At 45.2% G+C, this 26,794-nt stretch overlaps 1 protein-coding gene across 25 annotated transcripts in view; it reads left to right on the forward strand.

Annotated features, from left to right (window-relative positions):
- The window catches only part of CLASP1 (cytoplasmic linker associated protein 1), a 310,798-nt gene extending 302,304 nt beyond the window's left edge, over window positions 1-8,494 (forward strand). For all 25 annotated transcript variants that reach the window (XM_063712719.1, XM_063712722.1, XM_063712720.1 and 22 more), the window contains one exon: window positions 5,332-8,494. In XM_063712719.1, the coding sequence (XP_063568789.1) occupies window positions 5,332-5,418 (87 nt within the window). In that variant the 3' untranslated portion in view covers window positions 5,419-8,494. The remainder of the gene's footprint in view (window positions 1-5,331) is intronic.
- Window positions 8,495-26,794: the final 18,300 nt, after the last annotated feature.

The raw sequence follows: 26,794 nt of genomic DNA on the forward strand, positions 1-26,794 counted from the left end.
CAGAAGAGGCATGGTGAAGGGGTGAGGCCTTGGTTCCCGGAGAGGAGGCCAGCTGGGCCTGGGACCTCAGGACCTGCCTGTGGAGAAAGCACATCTCTGTGGAGTTTAAAATCCCCACCTTTTTATACAAACCACTCCATCAAATGAAGCCAGTGGAAAACATGAAACCAGAAGCGCCTGCTCTTATGAGAGGAGGAATTGGCAAGTGGGGCCCATTTCATCATTTCAGATTGAGCTGTTGCTTTGATACAGCTGGTGAGCATTAACAGCCGGAGCCTTGCTTCTCCAGAGTTCTGGGGAAGCAAAGCTCTGGCTGGGGTGTTCAGAGCAGGGTTTCTCCACCTTGGCTCTGTTGACACTCTGGGCCACCTTGTTGAGGTGGGCTGTCCTGTGTGTGGTAGGAAGTTTAAGCAGCATCTCTGACCACCACCGTCTATACCAACATGTGCCAATAGCACCCCCTGCCATTGTAACCATCACTGCTGTCTCACACCTGGCCAGATGCCCCCTGGGGGCAAAATCACCCCTGGTTGAGAACCGGTGGTCCAGAGGAGACACTTTCCTCTTTTTGTAAACAGGAATCAGCAGACAGGCTGGAAGAGGTGTATGAGGCAGGTGTGCAGTGCATGGTTTGGGGGTGACCTGATTCTGTTCTCCAGTTCCTTCTCCTCGCCCTACTGCTACACAGGCTCCTCATCAGATCCCCTTCCTAATTATCTGAAAGATACTGAGCAAAAGTCCCCCCAGCTCTCCTACCTCCAACAGGGATTTGTAGGTGATTCCTGCTGACCGGGAGGACCTTCGATGATACAATTCACAAAGGGAATTAAATTACATTTATAAAATGGAAAATTCATCCAAAAATAACATGAGTCACACCTTGGTTTTGTCTGGCACTTTTTACTTTTCCTGAGTAAGAGAGTTGTCCCATCAACTCATTTGACCCTTTGGATAAGGGAGAGAAAATCCAGGTGTTTTCTCCTCCCCATTTGGCAATTGACCCGCTGCTGCCACTCTTGGTGAAGCTTTAGGTCCAGAACCCACATTCCTGACCAGAAGCCAGCGCCTTCCCTCCCCCAGTTACAACCTTAGTTCCTAAGGAGTTTGGAGAGACTGGCCTTCACATCTTTCTGCTTTCGTAGCCCAGTTCATCCAGCCATTAAGTTTTTTATTATTATTATTTTTATATGGAACCTCACTCTGTCACCCAGGCTGAGTGCAGTGGCACAGTCTCGGCTCACTGCAACCTCTGTCTCCCAGGTTCAAGTGATTCTCCTGCCTCAGCCTCCCGAGTAGCTGGGATTACAGGCATGCACCACCACGCCTGGTTAAGTTTTTGTATTTTTAGTCGACACGGGGTTTTGCCTCGTTGGCCAGACTGGTCTCGAACTCCTGACCTCAGGTGATCCTCCTGCCTTGGCTTCCCAAAGTGCTGGGATTGCAGGTGTGAACCACCGTGTCTGGCCTAAATTTCTTTTCATGTAATAGCTCTGGTATGTTCATATGAACTTTGTAGACTCAGGTACACATCTCCTAATACAAACTCCCTCCCTTCCTCAACCAGATGGTAGCGGCAGAACCTGGTGCTAAGTCTGTCTCAATTTCCTTGACTAGAAACAAAGAGAATCAAGTCATGGCTCCCTGTGTTCCAGTGTTAGAGGCCTATGGGAACACCCTCTCCTTTTGCTTAAATGAGGTTAATAAATGAAGGCTGGGCATGGTGGCTCACACCTGTAATCTCAGCACTTTGGGAGGCCGAGGCAGGCGAATCATCTGAGGTCAGGAGTTCAAGACCAGCCTCACCAACGTGGTGAAACCCCGTCTCTACTAAAAATACAAAATTAGCTGGGTGTGGTGGCACATGTCTGTAATCCCAGCTACTCAGGAGGCTGAGGCAGGAGAATCGCTTGAACCTGGGAGGTGGAGGTTGCAGTGAGCCGAGAACGCACCACTGCACTCCAGCCTGGGCGACAGAGCGAAACTCTGTCTCAAAAAAAAGTCTTTTTTTTTTTAAGAAAAAAAATAGGTGATACCAGGAAGAGGTATCTTCTGTAGGAAGAGGTCTGATGAAGGGAAGGAACCTCTGTAGTACATTTGGAGAGATGCCGTGTTGCTAGGGCAGCAACACTAGCTTTGGGGTCAGCTTGCCTTCTGGTCTCTGTTCCCCACTTACGAGTTTTATGACCTTGAACAAGCATTCTTTTCTTTTCCCCCCCTCCAATCTTTTTATTGTGGTATAATAAAATTTACTATTGTAACTTTTTTTTTTTTGAGATGGAGTCTCACTCTGTCACCCAGGCTGGAGTGCAGTGATGTGATCTTGGCTCACTGCAACCTCCACCTCCCAGGTTGAAACGATTGTCCTGCTTCAGCCTCCTGAGTAGCTGGGATTATAGGCGCCTGCCACCACGCCCAGCTAGTTTTTGTATTTTTAGTCGAGACGGGGTTTCACCATGTTGGTCAGGCTGGTCTCGAACTCTTGACCTCAAGTGATCCACCCACCTCCCAAAATGCTGGGATTACAGGTGTGAACCACTTCATCCGACCCAATGTAACTATTTTTAAGTGTGTGGTTCATATTGTTATATAACCATCACTACCATCCATCTTCGAAACTTTTTTCATTTTGCAAAACTGAACCTTTGCACCCATTAAACAATAATTTCCTATTTCCTTCTTTCCCAACCCGTGGCATCCACCATTCTACTTTCCATCTCCATGAATTTGACTACCCCAGGTATCTCATATAAGTGGAACTACATCATATGTGTCCTTTGTGGCTGGCTTATTTCACTTAGCATAATGTCCTCAGGGCTTATCCGTGTTGCAGCATTTGTCAGAATTTCCTTCCTTTTCAAGACTGAATGTCCGTTGTGTGTAGATAGCATGGTTTGTTTATCTGTTCATCTGTTGATAGACCCTGGGTTGCTTCCACCTTCTGGCTCCTGTGACTAATGCTGCTGTGAACACTGGTGCACCTGTTCAAGTCCTTAATGTTTCAAGGAACCTCCCTGCTGTTTTCCACAGAGATTGCACCATTTTACATTCTGACCAACAGTGCACAAGGGTTCTGATTTCCCCACATCCTCACCAACACTTGTTATTTTCTGTTTTTATTTTTCATTTTTCTAATTTATTTCTCATTATTTCTAATAGCCATCCTCTAAGAGATGAGGATGGGTATCTCATTTGTTGAAAAGAAATAACCTGATGGCGATTTCTTATCTGTTAAAAAGATGATCCTTTCCCCATTGAACGGTCTTGGCATGCTTGTTGAAAATTATTTGACTGGGCCAGGAGTGGGTGGCTCACGCCTGTAATTCCAGCACTTTGGCAGGGTAACTTGAGGCCAGAAGCTCCAAACCAGCCTGGAGAACAGCAAGACCGCGTCTGTGCATGCATTAATTAATTAATTAATTAATTAATTTTTGGTCACTCAGGCTGGAGTGCGGTGGCACAATCATGACTCACTGGCACCCTTGACCTCCTGGACTCAAGCCATCCTCCCATCTCAGCCCCTCCCCAAGTAGCTGGGATTACAGGCACACATAATCACAGCTAATTTTTAAATGTTTTGTAGAGATAGGGTCTCACTATGTTGCCAGTCTGGTCTTGAACTGGCTTCAAACGATTCTCCCACCTCAGCCTCCTACAGTGCTGAGATTATAGGCGTGACCATGCCCGGCCAATTTTCTCTATTTTTCTATTCTCTATTTTGTTTATCTCTGCTCTAATCTTTATTGTTTTCTCCTGCTAGCTTTAGATGTAGTTCTTTTTTCTAGTTCCTTAAGGTAAAAGTTTAGGTTGTTGATTAGAGAGCTTTCTTTTTTAATGTAAGCATTTATAACTCTAAATTTCCCTCTTCAGCACTGCTTTTGCTGCATCCCCAAAAATTGTCTTTTCATTTTCATTTGTCTCAGGATGTTTTTAAGGCTAGGTGCGGTGGCTCATGCTAGTAATCCCAGCGCTTTGGGAGGCCGAGGCAGGAGGATCGCTTGAGCCCAAGAGTTCAAGACCAGCCTGGTCAACATGGCAAAGCCCCATCATACAAAATACGAAAATTAGCTGGGCGTGGTGGTGTGCACCTCTGGTCCCAGCTAGTCAGGAAGCTAAGGTGGGAGGATCACCTGATCCTGGAAGGTCAAGGCTGCAGTGAGCTGAGGTTGTGCCACTGCACTCCAGTCTGGGCCTCTGAGTGAGACCCTGTCTCAAAAAAAAAAAAAATTCTTTTTTTAAATATGTCTTCCAGTTTACCTTATGATCTCTTCTTCACTCATTGGTTGTTTGAGAATATGTTCACTCAATTTTTACGAATTGATGAATTTTTTAGTTTTTCTTCTATTATTGATGTATTTCATCCCATTATGGTTGGAGAAGATACTTTGGTATCTTTTTAAATCTACTGAAACTTAATTTGTGATTTAACTTATGGTCTATCCTGGAGAATAGGATAAACCATATGTTAAATCACAAATCAAATTTCAATAGATTTGAAACTTAATGTGTCCCTTGAGAAGAATGTGTGTTCTGTTGTTGAGTTTCATATACATCTGTTAGATCAAGTTGGTTTATCAAGTTAAGTCCTCTATTTGCTTGCTTATCATCTGTACGGTTCTTTTATCCATTATTGAGGGTGGAGTATGGAAGTCTTATCTCCAGAAGCTTTTTTGATGTCAAGTCTGTTTTGTCTGATATTAGTATAGCCAGCCTTGCTATATCCTTTCATTTTCAATCCATTTATGTCTTTGGATCTAAAGTGAATTTCTTATAGACAGCATAAAATTGGATCACATGTTTATCCATTCTGCCCATTTCTGTCTTTTGATTGAAGAGTTTAATCCATTTACATTTAAAGTACTGCCAGGCATGGTGTCACACGCCTGTAGTCCCAGCTACTCAAGAGGCTAAAGGTGTGAAGGTTAGAGGATTTGCCCTCTGACCTTGGCCCAGCCACTTCACCCCTGTGGAGCGGGGTTCTCACCCCGCTTTTCTCCTGGCTCTGATGGAGCCTTTGGGCTGCAGTCGCCCTTGAGATGAATGGCCCTGCCCCCGTATCCTTTCCTCCATGAGCTGTTGCGGCCCACCTAGTTGTGGCACCTGGTGGTGGTCTTGTAATTGCCCACTGCTTTTCCCTCTCCTCTGTGGCCCTAGCGCCTGGCAGATGCATTGGATGAGCAGCAGGCCCTCCGAACACGTTTTTATCATGAATTCCTCAACCAAGGGGACTAAGGGACTTGCTGTTTTCTTACTGTCACCCGGGATTCTTTTTGCTGTTTTCTACTTTCTGATTGCTTTTCTTCCTGCTAATTCAGTTTCATCTTCTCTTTTCAGATGAAGCTACTAAACTTATATATAAAGAGGGCCCAGACCACCAACAGCAACAGCAGCTCCTCCTCCGATGTCTCCACGCACAGCTAATGGCAGTACCTGTCTCTTGTGTAGACCTAGAAGCAATCGGTGGTGCCTCTCAGAGACCTTTCCCCACCCCCTTCATCGGCTGCCCAGTCAGTACAAGGAGGCCCACAAATATTTATTACAATCAGTATTTTGGTCCCTTCCAGCTTTTCTGTAGAATCTTACTGGTATTGAATGTAAAGGAAGCAAGGCCTGTATTGCAGTCTTCATACAAAACAAAAGGAATAAGAACAGAAAAGAGCCATACTGAAACATGTCTTGTACAGCCTGCTGAGATGGCGAAACCATGTGTGTGGGGTGCAGTTTTTAAAAATCAGAGCGCTCTAGCCACTACTTGGTAGAAACTAGCATTTTTTTTCAGTTAATAACATATTTGGGGGTGGGGTGGGGTGTTACTTTGTGTTCCTCCTCCTTAGCCTATTTTCTTGTGAGTATGGTCTGTGTGGGGCCCCTTTCACAGCTGACACCATGAAAGGTGATATATCTTTAAGTTGTGTTCTGAGACCTGCTAAAAATGGGAATCAAGTCTTGGCAAGAACAGTCTGAAGATGGCCTTTTAACAAACGCTGGGAATTTTGCTTGTCATATCCAGACTGGAGGCCGACTGCCCTGGCTTTCAGCGTAGAATTGGGAGTGCACCCCAACAGTCTCCTTCCAGCCCTCCCTAATCGACTCCACTGACAAGGTCCCTACCCCAGAGCTTCCATGCAAAGGAATTCTTCAAGTTTAAATCTGGACACAAAAATAAGATAAATGTATGGCATCATTTAGGGATGCCTGAGATGGCAGTTCATGAAGCACAGAAGATAAAGAAGTCTTTCATCTTTACTGCTGAGATCCTTGGGAACACTGTTGTCATGGGGGTTCTGCCAAGACCCTCATGTCTGGGCTACATGGTGATTCAGATTTAGCACCAACTTCTTTCCTCTCCTCGAAGTTCTGCCTAAGCCGTTCAGTTCTAACATGGTCTCAATTAATCTGGTAAATGGCATCTTTACCATCTTAGTTCTGACTTCTCCGTTTAATGTGGGATTAAGAGCCAAGAAAAGCCTAGAGAGACTGGATATCACAATTTTTTTTTAATTTTATAAACTGAAGTAGTTCCTTGAATGTCTGTTGATGAAATAGTCATTATTTAAGGAAAAAGTAATTATGAGGTGTAGCAGATTGCAGAAAACAGGATTAGAAACACACTTAAAAAGAACACATATTTAGAGTCTCTCTTCCTCCTCAAGGAACCACTAGGCCCCTTTTAAAAACACCTTTAGAGCCTAATTACTCCAATAAAAGTAACTAGAGGTTTGGAGTCTGGTTAAATAAATTCTGAGTAAAATTCTTAAGCCAAATGGAAATTCTTAATGCAATCATGAGGACTTCTATTGTCTCTTACCGTTGTATGAGATCCTATAAATTGAACTGATTTTTCCATAAGGAAAATGCTTCTGTTGAGATTAATTCTAATAACGTATTTGCTATTCCAGTGCAGAGCCCACTGCAACTGCTAGGACTGAAAGCAGAGGCAGGGTGCCAGAGCACGTGATTCTTACCATCATTTCCACAGACCCCTCTGCCCTGACCCTCTGGATTGGATGCAGGAAGCTGGGAAAGACTGATGTATTTGGAAACATGCGCTGAAAATGAAGGCCCCATAGTGCATAGGAACAGTAAAGCAAGGGTGCTGACCTGTGTGTGTGTGTGTGTGTGTGTGTGTGTGTGCTGTGTGGTGTGTGTGTGTTTGTGCGTGCACTCTACACGTGTGGTACCTCACTGCTGCTGTTTAGGGGACTTGAGGGATGCGTTTCAAGGGGTTGGGTATTACTGACTAGCTTTGGCTCAAAATATAGCAGGACCAGGTCTTTTGCTGATAAATACTGTTTGTTTATTAATATGTCATTAATGGTATTTCTTTTTTACACTCTACAAGTGAATTAGGGAGTCTCTTGTTGACCCCTCTGTTGTAGGAATGTGCGTCGGGCTAGGTTATCCATGAGTTTCTTTATTCCTAATGCAGTTAGAAAGACCTTTCTTCTTGAGCTCTTTGACTCCCAGAAGGTCCCCCAGTCCCCAGTGTACTTAGAAAGGATCTCGAACATTGCTGGACGTCCTCATAGTACTCACAAAGGGCTAGCCTTGAATGTCACTCGCCCAGTCTTCAGTCTCCTGACTTAGAGAGAGATACAATCACGTCACAGGTCTCTTGGCCTCAATCTGAAAACTGCTGCCGCCGCGCCGAGGAGACTCGCATGCCGCCACCACCTCACTGGGAGGGCGCCGAGCCCACCGTCGCCCCCTAGACCCTGACAGCTGCAGCTGCCTTGCCTTGCCGCCGCCTCCCTGCAGGGCCCCTGTTCCAATGAAAAACAGAACACAAAAGAGCAGAGCACCTAAGCCTGTCTCTGCCTCCCTGTCTACCTGACTGGCCAGGGCCCGAGACCCCTGCTGCTCCTCTGCGGGGCTGGGCGGGCTGACTCCCTGCTTCCTCCAAGCTGCTGCCTCCCCTGCAGCCAGGGTCTGGGCAGGGTGCAGCCGGTCCTCGGGGCACGCAGCTTCCTTCAAGTGCACTGTGTGTGCTTCCCGGACCTGCGGCGATGCCACGGGCCTGCCTTTTCTATGCGCCTCACTAGCTTACCACCCTGTGCAGGTAATGCAACTGACTTTGTCTCATCAGTCTTTTTCTTTCCCTGCCACCCTTTATTTATCAAGCATAATGTTACACTTTAAAGGACAGCAAATAAGAACTTTGTAGAATCCCACCAGGACTTTGCTAACAATAATGTTTGGAAATAAATAAATGCTCTGAAAAAATATCAGCCACCAAAATAGTTTTGTTGGCACTGTGTTCACACGCATGGTCCCCACACCCCCAGGTTGGGTGGGTTTTTTTGTTTTTTGGGTTTTTTTTGGGGGCTTTTTCATGTTACATCCATATCTGTATTTATATCTTATTTGTTTCACTTTCAAGTGTATCATGGCAAATGTACAGATTTTTTTTGTTAATAATGTGCTAGGATTTGCTAAAAAAGAAAACAAAAAAAAAACCCTTTTGAGTTTGCCCTAGAATAAATGAGACTTAATTCAATGTTCTGCTTGATGATGTCTTTATCACCGCCATGCCCTGCAGATAGCTGATCCCCTACCCCCGCCATCAGAACACAGCCATTTCGATAAAGGATCCAGGAGGAATCATACATCAGAAGAGTTCTTTCCCCTCGTGACATCAAGAGGTCAGCCATGTAATCCTAGCATTCTGGGAGGCCGAGGCGGGCAGATCACTTGAGCTCAGGAGTTTAAGACTAGCCTGGGCGACATGGCAAAACCCCGTCTCTACTAAAAATACAAAAATTAGCTGGGTGTGGTGGTGTGCCTGTAATTCCAGCTACCCAGGAAGCTGAGGTGGGAGAATCACTTGAGCCCAGGAGGTAGAGGCTATAATGAGCCGAGATCACACCACTGCACTCCAGCCTGGGTGACAGAGTGATACTCCATCTGAAAAATATATATATTAATATAAATTTTTTTAAAAAGGTCAACCTGGGGAAATGTCACACCTGATGGAGTCGCCTGGGAGCTGGTTGCTGTGCCGTGTGTGCAGTGACAAGGTGGGAGATGAGATGCATGGGCTGGAATCCCAGCCATGCTCCTGGAGGCCACGTGAGCAGGGGCCTCCCTCATCGGCTCCATTTCCTCAACTGAACAGTGAGAACAGTAGCTCCCTGAAAAGGTAGAAGCAGGAGAAAGCCTCAGCCTCAGATCCCGGAGATGAGCTGGAGAGCCACTGAGAGCAGCCGGGCTCCCCTGCATGCCTGCGGTTCTTCTCTGCTGGTCACTGGGGACTGGAGCAGGCTAGGCAGGGCAGGAGCAGAGCTTCTGGGAGCAAATGCACAACATCACGGGCTCCACAGCTGCTTCTTTGAAGCCCTTTTTTCCTTCAAGTCTTAAAATTGTGGCAAAATACACATAACAAGATTTACCATCTTAACCATTTGTAAGTGTGCTGTTCAGTGGTGGTAAATTTATTCAGGTCATTGTGTAACCATCACCATCATGGTGTTCTGGAATCCCTCTCTAGGGCTCTCAACTAGTAAAACAAACCCTGTCCCCATTAAGCATAACTCCCCCATTCCTGCTTCCCGCAAGCCCCCTGGCAACCAGCATTCTACTTTCCATCTCTCTGAATTTGACTATGCCGGGCATCTCGCATAAGTGGATCATACAGTATTTGGCTTTCTGTGACTGGCTTATTTTGCTTAATATGTCAAGGTTCATCCATGTATGTATCAGAATTTCTTTTTTAAATTTTTAAACACATGTTCACCTGCATTTTTTCACATTTTTAATTTCCTTCCTAAGGCTGAATAATATTCTATTGTATGGATAGACCACATTTTGAAGCTTTACTTTTTACTAAAAAGTTGTTTTCCATCGTGTTCCATGATATGTCCCGAGTGCCACTATCCAGTGACTCTGTACCCGTTTCTCCTGTGGCCCACCACCTTGTACCCCTGCCTGAGACGCCACAGGATGCTCCGGATCACAGATACTTGGACTGGAATCCCAGCTCCACCCCTGCCCGCCTTGGGCAGGTCACTTCCTGCCTCAGTCTTTTCATTTATGAATTGGGTTAAGAACTGCCTGGCTGTGTTCAAAACTATAGAAAAAAATTAAAAAATAACTGCCTAGCAGAGGTGCCATGAGAGTTCATGGAGATGATGTAAGTGAAGCAGCTGGCCCAAAATAAATGCTCCCGATGGTCACCTGCCCTGCCTCCTACTGTGGACCTGGAAATGCACAAGAGGGTGATGTCACCCCCCTTCCCTCCCCACAGGCACACCTGCATGTGCAGTCAGAGCCCATTACTCATTAGGAAAAGAAAAACCCTGGGGGGTGGGACCAGGTTCAGGCACAGCAGCCTGTTCAGCTTTCTATATGTGGTTCTCCAACCCCTGGTGCCATTGCCCTACCTTATCAAGGGCTGCCAGGAAGTCCTTGCCATTTCTCAGAGGGTCACAGGCCACCAGTGAAGGGTGGGGTACTGAGGCTCTTAGCATTCTTGGCTGATGAACTTCACACTTTGCAAGATTCTGGTCTGTAGCATCTTGCTGCTTTTCACACCAGTCCTGAAATACGATCGACGGATGCACTGTCGTGTTCGGTTTCCAAATGAGGAAACAGGCACAGGAGGAGCCCCAGCCAAATAGTGATTGATGGAGTTGGGGCCAGGCCCCACTCTGCTTTTGGTCCGGCAGTGCTCCCCTCCCCTCATCAGGCCTCGCACCCTTCCATCTCCTCCTGGAGTTATGAGGACTCAGAGTGCACATCAGAATCCCTTGGGGCTTGTGAAGCGGCTCACTGCCAGCCTGTGTTGCTGACCCAGTAGGGCTGGGGCAGCCTGAAAACCTGCATCTCTGCGGAGCGCGCAGGCAATGCCACCGCTACAGGGCTGGGGACCCCACTTGGGACTGTAGAGCATTTTGCTTAAAATGTGACAGGTGGTTTGACCCTAAGGTTGGGGACAATCCTGCAGGCTGTGGCTGAAAAGGCATGGCCTCAGGAATGTCAGGCCGTCCCTGTCATTACAGGTAACTGTGGTGACCAGCTAACTCAGCACGGGAGGACGAGGACTTTTGAAAGTGAAATGGGATGCTATTAGCAGAGAAGACCATGGTGGCCTAAGCTGCCTGGGCCAGAGCTCCCTCCTCAGGGGACAGCGCTTCCCCCGCAGGCTCAGCCCACCTCCCCCAGTATTTATTAACTGACTTCAGTGGCTCCAGGCAGGAATGGACAAAGGTCATGTGAATGGGTGTCTCATCCCAGCTATGTATTTAAAAGACATTAAAATGCTTCATGCCATGCCCTCCTCAGCTGCAGGGGCCTGGCCTCCAGGTGGACTTGCCAGGCCCTGGAGCTCCTGGAGACACAGTGTTCCTGGGTCACTTCCCAGCAGTTCCGGGATGCCCTGCCTCCCCCTGTGCCCTGCCAAGTGCCTGGGAACAGTCTGGGTGGGGCGGGCAGTGCAGCCTCCTACAGCAGTGGTTCAGGCTCTGCACCACCGTGGCCTCTGCTCCCCCACCATGAGGACTTGGAAGGCTCCAGAGGTATATCCAGGGCTAGCACCCAGGCCATGCCTCTCCTCTGGTCTCCTGCTGTCTTGTCTGCTGTCCTGCCATTTCCCCTGGACACTTGCTCATTCTTCAGTGGGGACAAGAGCTGGGACCTATGAGTGCTTACTACTGCCAAGCTGGCCGGGTGCAGGGGCTCATGCCTGTAATCCCAGCACTTTGGGAGGCTGAGGCAGGAAGATCTATTGAACCTAGGAATTCAAGACCAGTGTGGGTAACAGAGGGAGACCCCCTTCTCTACAAAAAGTTTTAAAAATTAGCTGGGTGTAGTGGCAAATACCTGAAGTCCCAGCTACTCCGGAGGTGGAGGCGGGAGGATCGCTTGAGCCCAGGAGATCGAGGCTGCAGTGAACCTTGATTGCGCCACTGCTCTCCAGCCTGGGTGACAGCGAGAGACCCTGTTTCAAAATGACAAAACAGAAACCACCTGCGAAACTCTGTTCTGATGCTTTCTTTGCTGAGCTTTCTGATTTAATCCTCACAACAGCACCATGAGGCAGTTCCTATGATAATTCCCATTTTGCACATGGGAAACAGTGGCACAGAGACTCTGAGTAACTCACCTGGGGTCACAGGTCTCTCTCGTAAGAGAACTGGGATTCAAACCCAGGAAGTCTAGCTCTAGACTGAACTGGAGTCTTTTGCTTTGTAACTCTGTCCCTTCCCTGAGCCTCTGTTCCATTTCCTATCCACCTGACTCCTGTTAGCAAGTTCAGGTGGGCTGTGGTCACAGGCAGGCCCACCCAGCTGTGTGACACGAAGCTCGTGGTAAACATTTCCGCAGTACTCCCGGGCGACTGCTCACTGGGCCTGGTGGGGGAAAGGGCCGCCTGGGTGCTGGAATCTGGGGCTTGAATCCAATCCTGAGTGTTTTGAAGCCTGTGACTTAATAGCCAGATGACTCCAGCTTACGACGACCTCAGTTTCTTCCTCTGTAAAACCCTAGGAGATGGGAATTAGGGAGGTAGGGCTGGGGTGTGTGTGTGTGACGGTGTGAGGATTAGCACACTGTGTTAAAGTCCCTGACACCCTTCCGGAAGCCTCAGCAAATGTCAGACATCATAATTCCTGTATTATTAGTATCATGGAGGTCCCTGCCCCTGTTTCTGACACATGACGCTCAACAAAGTTCTGGACAAATGAACGACCGATGTAAAGTCTCTGCCCTATCACCCCCCAGTCCACGCGAAAGATTCACACGACAACCGTGGGCTTCCAGGCGCCTTTCCCACCTGGGGGGATGACGGGGCTGGGGACAGTACGGGGCCAGCATCCCCTCCCGTTCACTCCTCACCCCCAACACCTGCCAGGAGCCTCCTCCACGCTGTCCCTGGGCTCCTCAAACCTAGCGCTGCCAGGCCTGGCTTCCCTGCCCATCTCCCACTGCTCACTGCTCTCTAGTCTGCGGACACTGATGCCAGGCTCCCCCCACCCTCCACTCCCCCTTTGGCCCACCCGCAGCCCCCTGCAACTAGCATCCCATTGAGAAGATGCTGCTGGGACCCTCTCCTACCCAGCCCTTCGCTCCCAACTCCCTACATCCTCCACCCCTTCTATCCTCTTCCCCAAAGCTGCATGGCTGCTGGGTTTTTCTTTTGTATTTGTATTTTTTTGTTTTTTATTTATTATTTATTTATTTATTTTTGAAACAGAGTCTCACTCTGTTGCCCAGGCTGGAGTGCAGTGGTGTGATCTTGGCTCATTACAACCTCCTCCTCCCGGGTTCAAGCCATTCTCCTGCCTCAGCCTCCCGAGTAGTTGGGGCTATAGGCACCCGCCACCACGCCTGGCTAATTTTTTGTGTTTTTAGTAGAGATGGGGTTTCACCGTATTAGCCAGGATGGTCTCGATCTCCTGACCTCATGATCTGCCTGCCCCGGCTTCCCAAGGTGCTGGGATCACAGGCGTGAGCCACCGCACCCAGCCTTTGTTTTTTTATTTTTTAGAGACAGGGTCTCACTCTGTTGTCCAGGCTGGAGTGCAGTGGCGCCATCGCGGCTCACTGAAACCTGGACCTCCTGGATTTGAGCATTCCTCCTGCCTCAGTCTCCTGAACTCCTGGCCTCAAGCGATGCTCCTGCCTCTGCCTCCCAGAGTGCTGGGATTACGGGCCCATGCTGTTAAAAAAAAAAGTTCCTCTGATGTATCATTATTTCATGTCAAACCTTGCAATGCCTACCTCCTACCTGTCACTGCCATACACACTCTCTGGGATAAAATTCCGAAATCTTGAACATGGCCTACAGGGCTCGCCACCTGGCCCCTGCCTTCTCCATCACCACATCTTGTGCCGCTGTGCCCCATGTACTGCCTCCTGGCCTCGGGGCCTTTGCATTGCTGTTGGCTGTGCCTGGCCCCCTGTCTACACACACACCTGCACACACGCATGCATGCACTCACCTGCTCAAGCACTCCTCTGGCTAACTTCACAGATCCTTCAGGTCCCAGCTTAAGTGCCAGGCCCCCTTCCTTTTTAGAGAATATTCTAAATTAGACCTTTTGCTTTTCCTTCCTAAACTTGTTACGCATTCTGTATCTATTTGTGCAATTATTTGTCATCTTAGTCATCTCTGTGGCTAAGAACTGGGCCCGTGTCCTTTACCTCTGTATTCCTAACACTTAGCCTGGCCCATGGTAGGTGCGGGATGGATGGATGGACAGATGGATGGATGGATAGATGGATGAATGAATGACTAGTTTGTGGTTCCCCAACTAGGATGTGGTCTCAAGGGCGTGACTTGAGGCTTACAGTGTTTTCTACTTAGCCGGGAGCCCTGCCATGGTACTCGAGAACACAGTGGCTGCTACTAAACTGCCTGGGTTCAAATCCTAACTCTTGTGTGGCCATGGCAAGTTACTTCACTCTTCGTGCCTCAGTTTCTTCCTCTGTATGGAAAAAGTGCCAATGGCAGCAGTATCTACCTTATGGGATATTTGTAAATCACTGAAATAAAAGAGCACATGGCCAGGCATGGTGGCTCACACCTGTAATCCCAGCAATTTGGGAGGCCGAGGTGGGTGGATCATTTGGGGCCAGGAGTTCGGGAACAGCCTGGCCAACATGGTGAAACCCCATCTCTACTAAAAATACAAAAGATTAGCTGGGCGTGGTGGCACACGCCTGTAATCCCAGCTACTCAGGAGGCTGAGGCACGAGAATCACTGGAACCCGACAGCTGGAGGTTGCTGTGAGCCGAGATTGCACCATTGTACTCCAGCCTGGGTGACAGAGCAAGATTCCATCTCAAAAAAAAAAAAAAAAAAAAAAAAGAGCAAATATGGCTAGGCACAGTGGCTCATGCCTGTAATGCTAGCACTTTGGGAGGCTGAGGTGGGAGGATCACTTGATCCCAGGAGTTTGAGACCAACCTGGGCAACATAGCAGGACCCCCATCTCAAAAAATACAAAATAAAAATAAAAATAAATGAAATGTAAGAGCACGCGGCCACGGCCTGCACATCCTGGCAGCCATTGTACTTTGTCGGGTGGGCAGTTGAGCCGGTTCAGTGGGGGAGTGTGCTTGGCCGTGGAGCCAGCCTGGGGTCTAACCTGGCTTCCCCATTTTTATCTGCAAACTCAGAGAGTCTTTTGGCTTCTCTTAGCCCTAAAGTTACAAGCAGCGTGACCAATGTGGAAAACAGTCTGTAAAGTAGAAGATGTGCGTACCTTACAACCCGGAGTTCTGCTTCTGGGGCACACCCTGGAGCAAGGGTGTGCAAAACAAGACACAGCCCGAAGGCGCCCGGGGAGGAGAAGGGGTCAAGAAACTGTAGACTCCCCACATAAGCGATACCATGAAGGGAAAAGGAAGGAACTGCAGCTGCGTTTATCACATGGGGAATCAGGAACGCCATTTTGGGGGGAAAGAGAAAGTCACAGAAGAAAGCACAGAGCATCTTGCCTTTTTTTTTTTTTTCTTTTTTTGAGATGGAGTTTTTGCTCTTGTTGCCCAGGCTGGAGTGCAGTGGCGCGATCTCAGCTCACCGCAACCTCCGACTCCCGGGTTCAAGCTATTCTCCTGCCTCAGCCTCCGAAGTAGCTGGGATTACAGGCACCCGCCACCACGCCCGGCTAATTTTTTGTATTTAGTAGAGACGGGGTTTCACCATGTTGGTCAGGCTGGTCTTGAACTCCTGAGCTCAGGTGATCCGCCCACCTCAGCCTCCCAAAGTGCTGGGATTACAAGTGTGAGCCACCGCGCCCAGCCGCATCTTGCCCTTTTTTAAGATCAAAATAACCAGAACAAAACCATGTATTTTCTTAGAGACACACACGTGGTAAAACTCTACAAAATGAGTGGTTAGGAAACAAATTCAGGAGAGTAACTGCCTGTTCGGGGCAGAGGGGACTGAGATCCGGGGAGCATGTCCTCAGTTTCAATGACCAGATGATGTTCTGCTTTGTAATTTGGGGTGGGTTCACAGGTTTGTGTTTTATTGTTACAGCCCATAACTATCATTTATGTTCTATGTTTTCTTTTGCATTATCAAATGTTTCATAATTTAAAGACTAAAATTGTGTGAGAATCCCAAGTTATAAGGTGGTTATTTAGGTGAGTCTCCATAATTTAGGTGAGTCTCCTATTGATTCTTTAGACAATCACAGACATGAAAACCCCCAAATGTAAAATTCCTGTAAAGAATTTACAGAGCCTTGAGAGTACCTCTGTGGACTCCCATCCAAGGAAAGCCACTCCGCGTGAGACTGCCCAGTGTCCTAACAGGCCTGTGTCTGAGGGGACGACTCCACATACAGATACTGTCAGCTTTTGTGGGACACTTTCTGCACATGGTGGTGGGGAAGGGCTGGGCATTGCCCCTCTGGCCAGAGCATTAACGGGCTCTGTCTCCTTCGCCACCTGCTCCTCCTTGGCTCCTCTCTGCCTGGTTTTGCCTCCTAACAAAAGCCAAAGGGATTTGAAATGGTCTTGATGCTATCCAAATTAGCACTAATCACACAGGGTCCTGCTTTTCCAGCCAAGTCTGAGGTCCCTTATTCTCTGTGAGACATTTTCCAAAAGTATAGGAAAGAGGATCCAAGAGAGACACACTCAGAGAGGCAGGTGCACATGGGGTGGTGGCTACTCTCGAAATGTCAGGTTGCAGTGGGGAGAGGTTGAGTCTGAGGGCCATCCCGCTATCATGCCTGCCTCTATGGTGGGACCCAGCTCCCTCTCCCTCAATGCCAGGGCTTCATGTATGGCTAGGTTCTGCCAAGAAGATAGATGCACCTCGCAAAATGAGAAGCAGCTTTTGTTGAGGATGGACACAGTGGTGGTTACATTTGGTTCTTGTGGGGCATCTCAGGTGCAGGTTCTAGCTTGTCCTCAGTCTCAAAGCTACCAAGCTGCAAGTGGTAGCCGCCAAGATTTGGAAAGGAATTTTCCCTGTCTCTTGTTGTTCCTGGTTTGGTGTCACCCAACCCTGGCATCCTGGCCCTCCCAATGATGATGTCCACTACCTAAATGTCTTAAGAAGTCCCACTCTGCTTAAACTAGCTGGAGGGGGGCTGGGCACAGTGGCTCACACCTGTAATCCCAGCACTTTGGGAGGCGGAGGCTGGCAGATCACTTGAGCTCAGGGGTGTGAGACCAGCCTGGGCAACATGACTAAATCTGATCTCTACCAAAAAAAAAAAAAAAAAAATTAATCAGGCATGGTGGCACATGCCTGCATGCCTATAGTCCCAGATACTCCGGGAGGCTGAGGTGTAAGGATCACCTGAGCCCACGAGGCGGAAGTTACAATGAGCTGAGATTGCACCACCGCACTCCAGCCTGGGCAATAGGACGAGCCCCTGTCTCTAAATACATATATAAACTAGCTGGAGGGGATGCCATCATCCGTAGTAGAGAACTCTGAGCCATGCAGAGACAAGACCACTAAAGCATCCAACTGAAGAGAAAACATCTCCACAAATGATGGCTTAGCCTTTTGGTGGAAGACCATCCAGCCAGTTGAAAGTGTATGTCCTAGGCACAGGCAAAGATTTCACGAAGAAAACACCAAAAGCAATTGCAGCAAAAGCAAACATTGAAAAATGGAATCTAATTAAACTAAGGAGCTTCGGCACAGCATAAGAAACTATCATCAGAGTGAACAAAAAACCTACCAGAATTAGGGAAAAATTTTACAATTTATCCATCTGATAAAGGCCTAATATCCAGAGTCTACAAGGAGCTTTAACAAATTCACAAGAAAAAAAAAAAGACCCCATTAAAAAGTGGGCAAAGGACATGAACAGACACTTCTCAAAAGAAGACATTCATGTGGACAACAAACATGAAAAAAAGCTCAACATCACTCATCATTAGAGAAATACAAATCAAAACCACAATGAGATACCATCTCACACCAGCCAGAATGGCAAATATTATTAATAAAAAGTCAAAAAACAACAGATGCTGGCAAGGTTGTGGAGAAAAAGGAATGCTTTTACGCTGTTGGTGGGAGTGTAAATTAGCTCAACCATTATGAAAGACAGTGTGGCAATTCCTCAAAGATCTAGAGGCAGAAATACCATTTGACCCAAAAATCCTATTGCTGGGTATATACCCAAAGGAATATAGATTATTCTATTATAAAGATACATGCACACATATGTTCACTGCAGCACTATTCACCATAGCAAAGACATGGAATCAACCTAAATGCCCATCAATGGTAGACTGAATAAAGAAAATGTGGTACATATACACCATGAAATACTATGCAGACATAAAAAGGAACAAGATCATGTCCTTTTCAGGCACATGGATGGAGCTGGAAGCCCTTATCCTCAGCAGTCTAACACAGGAACAGAAAACCAAACACTGCATATTCTCACTTAAAAGTGGGAGCTGAAATATGAGAACACATGAACACATGGGGGAAAACAACACACACTGGGGCCTGCCAGAGGGGATGAGGGAGGGAGAGCATCAGGAAGAATAGCTAATGCATGAGGGGCTTAATACCTAGGTGATGGGATGATCTGTGCAGCAAACACCATAGCACATGTTTACCTATGCAAAAAACCTGCACATCCTGCACAGGTACCCCTGAACTTAAAATAAAATTTGAAGAAAAAAAGTGTATGTCCAAAAAATTCTTCAAGACATGGGGATTACTGACAGTTAATATTAAGTGGAAAGTAGAAAGGTAGGGAGGATTTCCTCTTCTGACAATGGTACGCTAGATAATTTTGGGCAAAGCCTCCTGCAGAGGGTAACTAGAAAAGCTGGACAAAATATTTTGAACATTTATTGATAGTATTAGAGCGTTAACAAGGTAGTAAACAATTTCCAGGAACTTGCAGGAGGGGATGAGAGGATGACAATCTGGAGAGATGAGCCTAACATTTAGGACAACTTGTGTCCCAGGGGTGTTTGCTGCTCCAGAAGAGACAATTGAGATGCCAGGCAAGGCTTTTGACCGCCACATTCCCTTTAATAGAAACAACCTGATCCAAGTTGTTAATGCCCCAAGTTCCTGGCAGAAACAAACCTAAAGCTTCTCTGGAGAAGGATAACATCATTCGGGCCACAAGATACTTATGTGACTTTCAGGTACACTGTTTAGCCCACCACATGAGGAGACAGTGTGCACAAAGACCCATGGAAAAACACACAATGGGTGAAGACCCACAAAGGGCTCCAACTATTTGAGCTATCAAACAGACTTTAAAATAACGTTAACATGTTCGAAGAGATAAAAGACAAGATTGAGGATTTCTGCAGAAGACTGACTAGAGATTTTAAAAATCTGTCATACTACACTAAAAAAAAAAAGAATATGACAGAATTTTTAAAATTTTTACAATTGAAAGACAAAATAGGCCGGGCGCAGTGGCTCACGCCTGTAATCCCAGCACTTTGGGAGGCCAAGGTGAGTGGATCATGAGGTCAGGAGATGGAGACCATCCTGGCTAACACGGTGAAACCCCATCTCTACTAAAAATACAAAAAATTAGCCAGGTGTGGTGGTGGGCGCCTATAGTCCCAGCTACTCGGGAGGCTGAGGCAGGAGAATGGCATGAACCCAGGAGGTGGAGATTGCAGTGAGCTGAGATCACACCACTGTACTCCAGCCTGGGTGACAGAGCACAACTCTGTCTCAAAAAAAAAAAAAAAAAAAAGAAAAGAAAAGAAAGACAAAATAATTGAAATTAAGAACTCAAAGGATAACTTTGCCAGCAGATTAGATATAGCTGAAAAGATGATTAGTGAACTGGAAGACAAGTTGGAAGATGATATCAAGAGAGAAGCACAGAGAAACAGAAAGATGAAAATACAGAAGCTATGGGAGGAAGCATAGTAATAAAAAGAATACTCAACTCCACATAATGGGTGTCCCAGAGCCGGGGAGAAACAGAGTGCAGCAGAAGCAGTATGTTAAAAGATAATGGCAGCCAGGCACGGTGGCTCATGCCTATAATCCCAACGCTTTGGGAGGCTGAGGCAGGTGGATCACCAGAGGTCAGGATTTCAAGACCAGACTGACCAACATGGTGAAAACCCGTCTCTACTAAAAATACCAAGAAAATGAGCCAGGCATGGTGGTGCATGCCTGTAATCCCAGCTACTCAGGAGCCTGAGGCAGGAGAATCATTTGAACCCAGGAGGCAGAGGCTTCAGTGAGCTGAGATTGCACCACTGCACTCCAGCCTGGGTGACAGAGTGAGACTCTGTCTCAAAAAAAAAAAAAAGGACAGAATACACCGGTGAAGTTACCAACATTTTTTGATTGGATTTTTAAAAACCACAACTACATTCTGCGGCATATCTAAATATAAAGATATAGGTAAGTTGAAAACAGATTGGAAAAAGACATATGATGAAAACACTCACCAAAAGAAAGCTTGTGTAGCTGCAGGAAAATTAGGGAAAGTAGAGTTAAGCAAAAAGCAGTATTAGAACTAAAGAATACATTTCAAAATGGTAAAAGGTTTGATTTATCAGGGAGCTAACACAATTCTAAAGTTGATGTACCTGATATATCAGCTTCAAAGTGCATGGAGAATAGAGCTAACAGAACTAAAAGGAAAAATAGGCAAAAACCTCAATCATAGTGGGAGATTTTAATACAACTCTCTCAGTTACTAACAGCAAAAGCAGCCTGGCCCCCTTACCAAATTAGTAAGGATATAGAAAATTTGAACAGTACAATTAATAAAGTTGATCTAATTGGCAAATGTATAAAACTCCAACCAGCAACTGTATAATCCACATCCTTTTCATGCACACAGGAACAATTTATAAAAATTAAACACACACTGGGCAATAAAGTCTCAATAGATTTCAAAGAACTGAAATTATGGCTGGACGCAGTGGCTTACTCATGTAATCCCAGCACTTTGGGAGGCCGAGGTGGGTGGATCACTTGAGTTCAAGAGTTTGAGACCAGCCTGGGCAACATGGCAAAACCCTGTATCTACCAAAATACAAAAATTAGCCTGGTGTGGTGGGTGCACACCTATATAGTTCCAGCTACTTGGGAGGCTGAGATGGGAGGATCACTTGAGTGCAGGAGGTGGAGGTTGCAGCAAGCCAAGATCATGCCACTGCACTCCAGTCTAGGTGACAGAGTGAGACCCCATCTCAAAAATAAAAATCAATAAACCTGGCCAGGTGTGGTGACTCATGTTTATAATCTTATTCTCAGATGCTGAGGCAGGAGAACTGCTTGAGGCCAGGAGTTTGAGACCAGTGTAGGCAACATAGTGAGACTGTCTCTACAAATTTTCTTTAAACCAATAAACCCTTGGCAAGATTAATTGAGATAGAAAGGAAAAGGCATGAATTGTCAGTATCAGGAATGAAATGAGGAACATTATTAGAGATCCTATAGATGTTAAAAACATAACTGGGAGCAACTGGAATCCATGTGCATAAGAGTACATTTGGAACCCTACCTCACACCATATACAAAAATTAACTCAAAATGGACCAAACACCCCAACACAAGAACTAAAACTATAAGCCAGGCATGGTGGCATGCCTGTAGGCCCAGCTACTCAGCAAGCTGAGGAGAGTAGCTTTTTTTTTTTTTTTTTGACAGTATTTTTCTGTCACCCAGGCTGGAGGGCAGTGGTGCAATCACAGCTCACTGCAGCCTCGACCTCCTGGGCTCAAGTGATCCTCCCACTTCAGCCTTCTGAGTAGCTGGGACTACAGGCTTGTGTCACCAGGCCCAACTAATTTTTTTTATTTTTTGTAGAGACAGGGTCTCACTATGTTGTCCAGGCTAGGGGAGGATAGCTTGAGCCCAGGAGTTCAAGGCCAGCCTGGGCAACATAGTGAGACCTCCATCTCTAAAATAAAGAAACAAATAAACAAAAACTATAATACTCTTAGAAGAAAGCATATGTTAAATATCTGTAATCTTGTATTAGGCAATATGACACCAAAAGCACACGCAAACATATAAAAAATGGATAAATTAGACTTCATCAGAATTAAAAATTTTTGTGCTTCAAAAGACATCAAAAAAGCGAAAAAACAGACTTGGCACAGTGACTCATACCTGTAATCCCAGCACTTTGGTAGGCCAAGGCAGGAGATTTGCTTGACCCCGGAGTTAGAGACGAGTGTGGGCAACATAATGAGATCCTGTCTCTATAAAAAATTAAAAATTTATATGACTTCACATTTTAGATTGAAAAAAAATAAAAATAAAAATAAAAAACTTAGCCAGGTATGGTGGTGCATGCCTGTAGTCCCAGCTGCTGGGGAGACTGAGGGAGGAGGACCTATTGAGCCCAGGAGGTGGAGGTTGCACTCCAGCCTGGGCAACAGAGTAAAACTCCATCTCAAAAAAAAAAAAAAAAAAGTGAGGGCTGGGTGTAGTGACTCACTTCTGTAATCCCAGCACTTTCAGAGGCCAAGGCAGGCAGATCACATGAGGTTAGGAGTTCAAGACCAGCCTGGCCAACATGACAAAACCCTGTTTCTACTAAAAATACAAAAAAATTAGCCATGGTGGCACACGCCTGTAATCCCAGCTACTCAGGAAGTGGAGGCAGGAGAATTGCTTGAACCCAGGAGACGGAGGTTGTAGTGAGCCAAGATCGCCCCACTGCACTCCAGCCTGGGCAACAAAGTGAGACTCCATCTCAAACAAACAAACAAACAAAAAGTGAGAAAAAAAACCCCACAGAATAGAAGAAAATATTTGCAAATCACATGTCTGATAAGGGACTTGTATCCAGAATACCTAAGAACTCTTACAAGTCAATAATAAAAAGACAAACCAATTTAGAAATGGGCAAAAGATCTGAATAGACATTTCCCCCAAAAGACACAGAAATAGACAACAAGCACATGAAAAATGATAAACATCATTAGTCATTAAAGAAATGCAAATCAAAACCACAATGAAATACCACTTCACACCCACTAGAATGGCTAGAATCAAAAAGACAGACAATAACAAGTGTTGACAAAGATGTGAAGAAATTGGATCCTTCATATATTGCTGGTGAGATTGTAAAATGGTACAGCCACTTTGGAAAAGAGTTTAGCAGACCCTAAAAAATCAAAACATAGAGTTTCCATATGACCAGCAATTTCAAACCTAGATATTTACTTAAGATAATTGAAAATATATGTTACACAAAAATGTATACAAGAATGTTTGTAGCAACATTATAATAGTCAAAAAGTGCAAACACAAATGTTCATCAAGTGATGAACAGAGGAACAAAATATATAGCTATACAATGGAATATTATTTGGCCATAAAAGGGAATGATGTACTGATACACACTGTAATGTAACATGGATGGACCTTGAAAACATTACGCTAAGTAAAAGAAGCCAATCTCAAAAGACTACATATTATATAATTCTGCTTATATGAAATGTCCAAAATAGGCAAATATATAGAGATGTAAAATAGGTTAGTAGTTGCCTGGGGCTGGTGGAAATGGAGAATGGTGAGTAACTGCTAGTGGATATAGTTTCTTAGGAGAATTATTAAAATATCCTGGAATTTAAATAATGGTGATGGTTGCACAACTCTGTAGCTATAACAAACACTACTATATTGTACACTTAAAGATAAAAAAGGCCAAGCACAATGGCTCACGTCTGTAATCCCAGTGCTTTGGGAGGTCGAGGCGGGCAGATCGCAAGGTCAAGAGATCAAAACCATACTGGCCAACATGCTGATATCCCGTCTCTACTGAAAATACAAAAATTAGCTGGGTGTGGCGGTGCACGCCTGAAATCCCAGCTACTTGGGAGGCTGAGGCAGGAGAATCACTTGAACCCGGGAGGCGGAGGTTGCAGTGAGCCGAGATCGTGCCACTGCACTCCTGCCTGGCAACAGAGCGAGACTCTGTCTCAAAAAACAAACAAATAAAACAAAAAAGGTAAGTATGTACAATATAGCAATAAAAATATTATGCCACAATGTAGATGAAATGGATGAATTATAGAAAAACAGAATTCAAAACTAACACGAGAAAAAAGAAATTGTTAATAGTCTTATTACTATATATATATATTTTTTTGAGATGGAGTCTCACTCTATCGCCCAGGCTGGAGTGCAGTGGCAGGATCTTGGCTCACTGCAACCTCTGCCTCCCAGGTTCAAGTGATTCTCCTGCCTCAGCCTCCCAAGTAGCTGGGACTACAGGCATGCACTACCACAGCAGGCTAACTTTTGTATTTTTAGTAGAGATGGGGTTTCACCATGTTGGCCAGGCTGGTCTCGAACTCCTAAGCTCAAGTGATCCACCCACCTCGGCCTCCCAAAGTGCTGGGATTACAGGCGTGAGCACCGTGCCCAGCCAGTCTTATTACTATTAAGGGAATTTAATAGATAATTTAAAACTTCCACATGAAGAAAACTCCAAACCCAGATGGCTGCTGTTGCACATTGACCAAACATTCAAGGAAGAAAATAATTCCAATTCCATGCAAACTCTTCCAGAGAATAGAACGAGAGGAAACACTACCTTATGAGGTCAGCATAACCTTGATACCAAACCTGATTAAGACATTATGAGAAAGGAAAATTACAGGCCATCTACTCATTAAACATAGATACAAAAATCCTGCACAAAACATTAGCAAATGGAATCTTGTAACATATAATGATCAAATAGTGTTTACTCCAAGTTTGGTTTAAATTAGAAATCAAGGCTGAGCGCAGTGGTTCACACCTGTAATCCCGGCACTTTGGGAGGCCAAGGCAGATCATGAGGTCAGGAGTTCGAGACCAGCCTGACCAACGTGGTGAAACCCTGTCTCTACTAAAAATACAAAAATTAGCCAGGCATGGTGGCATATGCCTATAATCCCAGCTACTCAGGATGCTGAGGCAGGAGAATCACTTGAACCTGGGAGGCAGAGGTTGCAGTGAGCAGAAATCGTGCCACTGCACCCCAGCCTGGGTGACAGAGTGAGACTCCGTCTAAAAAATAAAAAAAGAAAGAAAAAAAAAAGGAAATCAGTTAGTGGAATTTATCACATGAACAGAGTATAAGAGAAAATCATAATCATCAGACATATAGAAACAGCATTTTATAAAATTCAATATCTATTTATGATTTTTAAAAATACTTTTAGCAAACTCAGAATAGTAGAAAATTGTGTAAATCTGATAAAAGGAACTTATGAAAAAACCTAGAGCAAATATCATACTTAATGATAAGATGTTGAAAGCTTTCCCTCTGAGATCTGAACAAGACAAGCATGCACATTATCGCTACTTCCATGGAATGCTGTGGTGTGGTGTGAAGGGCAAGAAGAAAGATTAAAGGCATAAGGATCAGAAAGAAAGAAGTAAAATTGTCATAATTTGTGACTGAAATGACCATGCAAATAGGAAACCCAAAAATATCTAAAGATAATTATGATAATTCATAATAAGTTTAGCAAAGTTGCTGAATAAAATTCAGTTAAAACTGTCTATCTATAAACACAAGAAGAAACTGAAATTTTTAAACAAATAATGTTTACAACAGAATAAAAGTTTTGAGTATCTAGAAATAAATATTTTTATAATGGGCAAGACTTTGAAGAAAACTATTAGAAAAATTTTTGCAAGAAAATGAAGTTTTAAGTAAATGGAGAGATACGTTCATGGATCGGAAGACAGTATTGTAAAGTCACCAGTTCTCCCCAAATGATCTGTATATTTAATGCAATTCTAATAAAAATACCAACAGGAATTATTATACAGCTTGATAAGCTGATTTTAAACTATATATGGAAGTGCAAAGGAATAACAATAGCCAGGACACTCTTAAGGAAGAGGAAAATAAAGGTGGGAGGATTTGTTCTATCAAAATCAATAATTTTGGAGGCCAAGGTGGGCAGATCACCTGAGGTCAGGAGATCAAGACCAGCCTGTCCAACATGGTGAAACCCCATCTCTACTAAAAATACAAAAGTTAGCTAGCATGATGGTGGGTGCCTGCAATCCCAGCTACTTGGGAGGCTGAGGCAGAAGAATCCCTTGAACCGAAGAGGTGGAGTTTGCAGTGGGATGAGACTGTGCCACTGCACTCCAGCCTGAGCAACAGAGTGAGACTCTGTCTCAAAAACAAACAAACAAAAATCAATACTTTTTACAAACTTCAAAATAATTATGGTAGTATGGTATGCAACAGTAATAGACAAATAGATAAAGAGAAAATAGACCCATGCATGCTTTGGTTTAAAACAAAGATGGCACTGCAATCAAGTGAGAAGAGGAAAGCATTTTCAATAATAATCTGAGCCAACTAGATACACATGGGAAAAAAAAAAAGAAAAGAAAAATGTGACCCCTACCTCACACCATGCACAAAACTAATTCCAGGAGGATTATAGGCCTGAACACGAAAGACAAAACAAATTATTTAGAAGATAATTAAGGCAGATATCATCATGCTCCCAGGATAGAAAAGATTTCTTAAATAGAACACAAAAAGCAATATTCATTAAGGAAGGGATCAATAAATTGACTCATTAAAATGAATAATTTCAGTCCAGGCATGGTGGCTCAAATCTGTAATCCCAGCACTTTGGGAGGTTGAGGTGGGAGGATCACTTGCACCCAGGAGTTCAAGACCAGGCTGGGCAAAGCTTCATCTTTATGAACAATTCAAATATTAGCCAAACATGGTGGCATGGGCCTAGGTTGAGGCTGGAGGATTGCTTGAGCCCAGGAGACCAAGGCTATGGTGAGTCATGATCACACCACTGACCTCTAGCCTGGGCAACAGAGTGAGACCATGTTTCAAAAATAAAATACATAAAATATATAGCTTCTAGTCATCGAATGAGTAA

This window comes from Pongo abelii, chromosome 11 (genome assembly GCF_028885655.2).
Source record: "Pongo abelii isolate AG06213 chromosome 11, NHGRI_mPonAbe1-v2.0_pri, whole genome shotgun sequence".
NCBI lineage: Eukaryota > Metazoa > Chordata > Mammalia > Primates > Hominidae > Pongo > Pongo abelii.